The 3,689-nt window shown below is 32.6% G+C and overlaps 1 protein-coding gene across 1 annotated transcript; it reads right to left on the bottom strand.

The window, feature by feature from the left end:
* Positions 1-1,730, bottom strand: LOC133830631 (eukaryotic translation initiation factor 5A-5-like). The gene is made up of 5 exons (XM_062260649.1): positions 1,438-1,730; positions 978-1,100; positions 803-859; positions 619-693; positions 1-405 (listed from the first exon to the last, which is right to left on the bottom strand). The coding sequence occupies exons 1-5, from the start codon at positions 1,561-1,563 to the stop codon at positions 304-306; spliced, it is 483 nt and encodes a 160-aa protein (XP_062116633.1). The 5' UTR covers positions 1,564-1,730; the 3' UTR covers positions 1-303.
* Between the last annotated feature and the right edge of the window lie 1,959 nt (positions 1,731-3,689).

Raw genomic sequence — 3,689 nt, 5'->3', positions numbered from 1 at the left:
TTCTATAATAAAGCATATCAGATTTGCTTTTCTTTCATTTCTCCACATAGCGATAACATACATTCTTGAAATATTCCCATGGAATATATAAAGCACAAGGAAATAGAACACCAAAAGAACTAAAGAAATAATAAAAAAAAAAGATAACTTGTGTCTCCAGAACCACAAAACCATATCTGGAACAACCACCAGCATAATAATACTTATGACGAGTCTCACCAAACGCAAGGCCATAACAGGATTTAAAGAAACCTATATGCTTAATTGCACCAACAGATAGTCTCGTACTCATTAATCAAATGACTACTTTGGACCAATATCCTTGAGTCCACAAATCTGTTCCTCTCCCATTGCAGACATCACTGACACGACCAAGTCCTTCCCCTCACCAAAACCTTCCTTGATCTGCAAAGTCCAATTGAAGATATGAACTCAAATATAAGAACTGAAGCACCAGAAACTGAACAGCAAAAAGATTAAAAAAAAAAAGACTTTTCTGATATTGCAGACTAAGTAAAATTGTGTATGTACATTAGAAAGGTGGAACTCAAGTTCCAAACTTTATAACAATAGATTCTCAAGAGTTGGGACTTGGGTTGGGAGCTTAAAGAATCAAACCTGGGCAAGCAGACTGTCATCACTAGGGAGCCTCAGATCGTCCTTAGTGTTGCCATTTTCAGTAAGCAAACTTACCTATAACATTAAAATAAAAGAGTGGGACAAACTTAATTGCATAAAGTTCACTGAACCAAAAAACAGGAACTATCAAAGTGAAGAAGAAAACTAAACAAATTGGTCATACAAATCCATCCTCAGAGATATCTATCAGCTGGTAATCAGTACGGTTGACATGAGGAATCTGTAAACAATACACAGAAAAGGTACATAAATAAGGCAACCATACCAATCATAAAAACTGAAACTGAAATTGAAAGTGAAAGTGAGAAAGATCAATGTTTAAGATAAAGAGTACTTACATCACAGTTGTGGGAAGAGGGTACAATATCATCGTACTTCTTGCCAGTGAATATGTCGATCCCTACAAAGTGACACTTTGCATGTCCATGCTTCCCAGTTTTCGAGGTTGAAACCTCAACAACCTGTAAAAACATCATAATCATCATCAGAACATTATAAAACTTTAAGATTAAAAAAAAAAGGGACACAGATACAGTACACAAAAATCAGCTTATCAGATGGCTCTAATGTCAAGATACCTATCTTAAAAAACCCAACTATTTTGTTTACAAGAATCTCAACTAAAAAAGTCAAAATCAAGGGGGCAACTAGTAGGGATATCAAATACCCAAATCAATATTTCACAAAAGGAAAATAAATCAACCTAGAAATCAAATAACCAGTTATAAATCATCCAGGGAAAACAGTTTCTAGGTAAACAAACAGGGGAAAAGCACATAAAAGATATAAAGCACCAACCTTGCAAGGACGGCCTTTGATGACTATATAGCCGTTTTTGCGGACAGTACCAGCTTGCTGAGGGTAAGTCTTGGAGGCTCCGGCATCAGCCTTAGACTCAAAGTGGTGTTCCTCACTGTCAGTCATGGCTTCCCAGCTCAGGTGTGTTTTTTCCTTATTTTGAGGGTGGGGTATAGGGGACTAGACTCGGTGATCTTAACTCAGCCCGCTGAACCCAACTCGCACCCAGATATAGCGTCTCAAACCCCAAGGTAGCCAAGTCAAAGATATTTTTTTTTATTTTCTCCGTCTGCTTTATCCAGATGGTGTTTTTAGCCGTTGGATTTGATTAGGTCGGTGGCGGTTTTTTGTTTTAACTTTTAAATGATAAAAAAAATATAAGAACAGAATAAGAATAGCTTAGTTGGGATATCATGGGCCGGGCCGAGATGTCGTTTTCCACGAAAGCAACGAAAACGTTGAAATTTTTAGTACATACGACTTGCCGTTTTTTTGAAAGGAAAATAACAACGACATGTCGTTTATTGTGCAGACGAAATCAATTATGGTGGCGTTGACGTGTTAATTTGTAAGAAAGCTATGTGGTACTAGAGCTGTAAATATGGGCCGGGCTTTCTAACATATCACGAAACCGACACGAGCACGACACGAAAAAATATGGGCTTGGGCTAAGCACGACACAAATTGAAAATTGGCACGGCACGACATGGGTCTGAGCACGGCACGACACGACAAGCACGACACGAAAGTACGAACAAACTAACTCGAAAGTACGACAGGATAAAAAACCCGATATATTTAACATTAATAATGATAATCAATTTTTATTTGTCAATTATCTATAAATTAAAATGATAATAAAAGTCTATTATTTTTCTCAATGTTTATATTTTTATAATTATATTAATTAATTTTAAGATTTGTGAGTTAAAATTTTATTATTTATTAGTAGGTATTCAAATTCTAATAATTATTTTTGATATAATTTTGGGTAAAGTATTGTTAAAAAGTATATAAAAAATATATAAATCTATAATTTAAACAAAGAAATGTATTTAGATTGGTGGTTAGTATGTTGATTGTTAAAGAGAAAGTGGAGGGTTCAATTCTCTATTTTCACATTTTTTGGCAATAATAAAATGGGTCGGGCCTATGGGTCGTGCTGAGCTTACTTGTTCAAATATGACCTGGGCCAAGTCGGCCCACATTTACAGCTCTACATGGTACCAAGTATGTTTTTGTTGTGGAACACCTCAAAAAGGAATTAAAACAAACAAGAAGGATTTGTATATGAGTAATGATATGTGCACTCAAAATATGCACATGTGTGCTTTTTAAAATATGGGTCCTAGTTTTAATAAATGTGAATTATTAAATTAAACTGTCTCATCACTATATGTAATGTTTGTTTGTATATTTTGAATACACATATTACTCTTTGTATATAGAGTTCCTTGTTAATCTTTCTCAAAAGTATCATTGATATTCTCAAACCAACTAAATATGGGTGACATACGTATTTTTTGTTACCAGATAATTTTTAGGATACATAGTGGAAAATGATTTATGATTCAAAAAATAATTTATGGCCTAATTAATCTTTTGTAATTAATTATGTTATAAATATTTTTTCGCTTTTCACTATATATTTTGAAAATTATTTTCCAACAAAAAAATTTACATGTGAGACACATTTAATAAGTTTGGAGATTTAAGTAATACAAAATAAAATTGAAATTTTGAGACCTAAATAATACTTCTAAGGAAGATTAGAAGCCTTTATTGATATAAACAAAACAAATATTTGTAATAAAGTATTGATTAATATAATAAAACGACATATTATTTAGTTACAACAATGTACTTTTATGATTGGTTAACCTTATTTTAAATTATGTATAAACAAATAAAAAGACATAAGTGAACCACATGCTTGATAATGAAAAAATAATAATCTTTAAGGTGGTCAAACCTTTTCAATTAAATCGACAATAATACATCCAAATTTAGGTGATCTTCTCCTACCACACTCTCTTAATGTACTCCATAGCTAAAATAGGGAGTTCTCTAAAATAAAATATGAAATAGATAGGGATCTCCCAAAAGTAACGAGTTCTCTACATTTTTCCAATTTTTTATATTATTTTAATTATATCTCACAACTAACTTTTTACTTTAGAGATACAAAGTTATAAAAAATTATTAAAATAAAATAATCAATCTTAACCAAAATAGGGAGGGTTGGAGTGAGG

The sequence above is a fragment of the Humulus lupulus genome, chromosome 4 (genome assembly GCF_963169125.1).
Source record: "Humulus lupulus chromosome 4, drHumLupu1.1, whole genome shotgun sequence".
Taxonomy (NCBI): Eukaryota; Viridiplantae; Streptophyta; class Magnoliopsida; order Rosales; family Cannabaceae; genus Humulus; species Humulus lupulus.
Note: the sequence above shows the minus strand (reverse complement) of the source record. Positions and strands in the feature narration are given on the sequence as shown.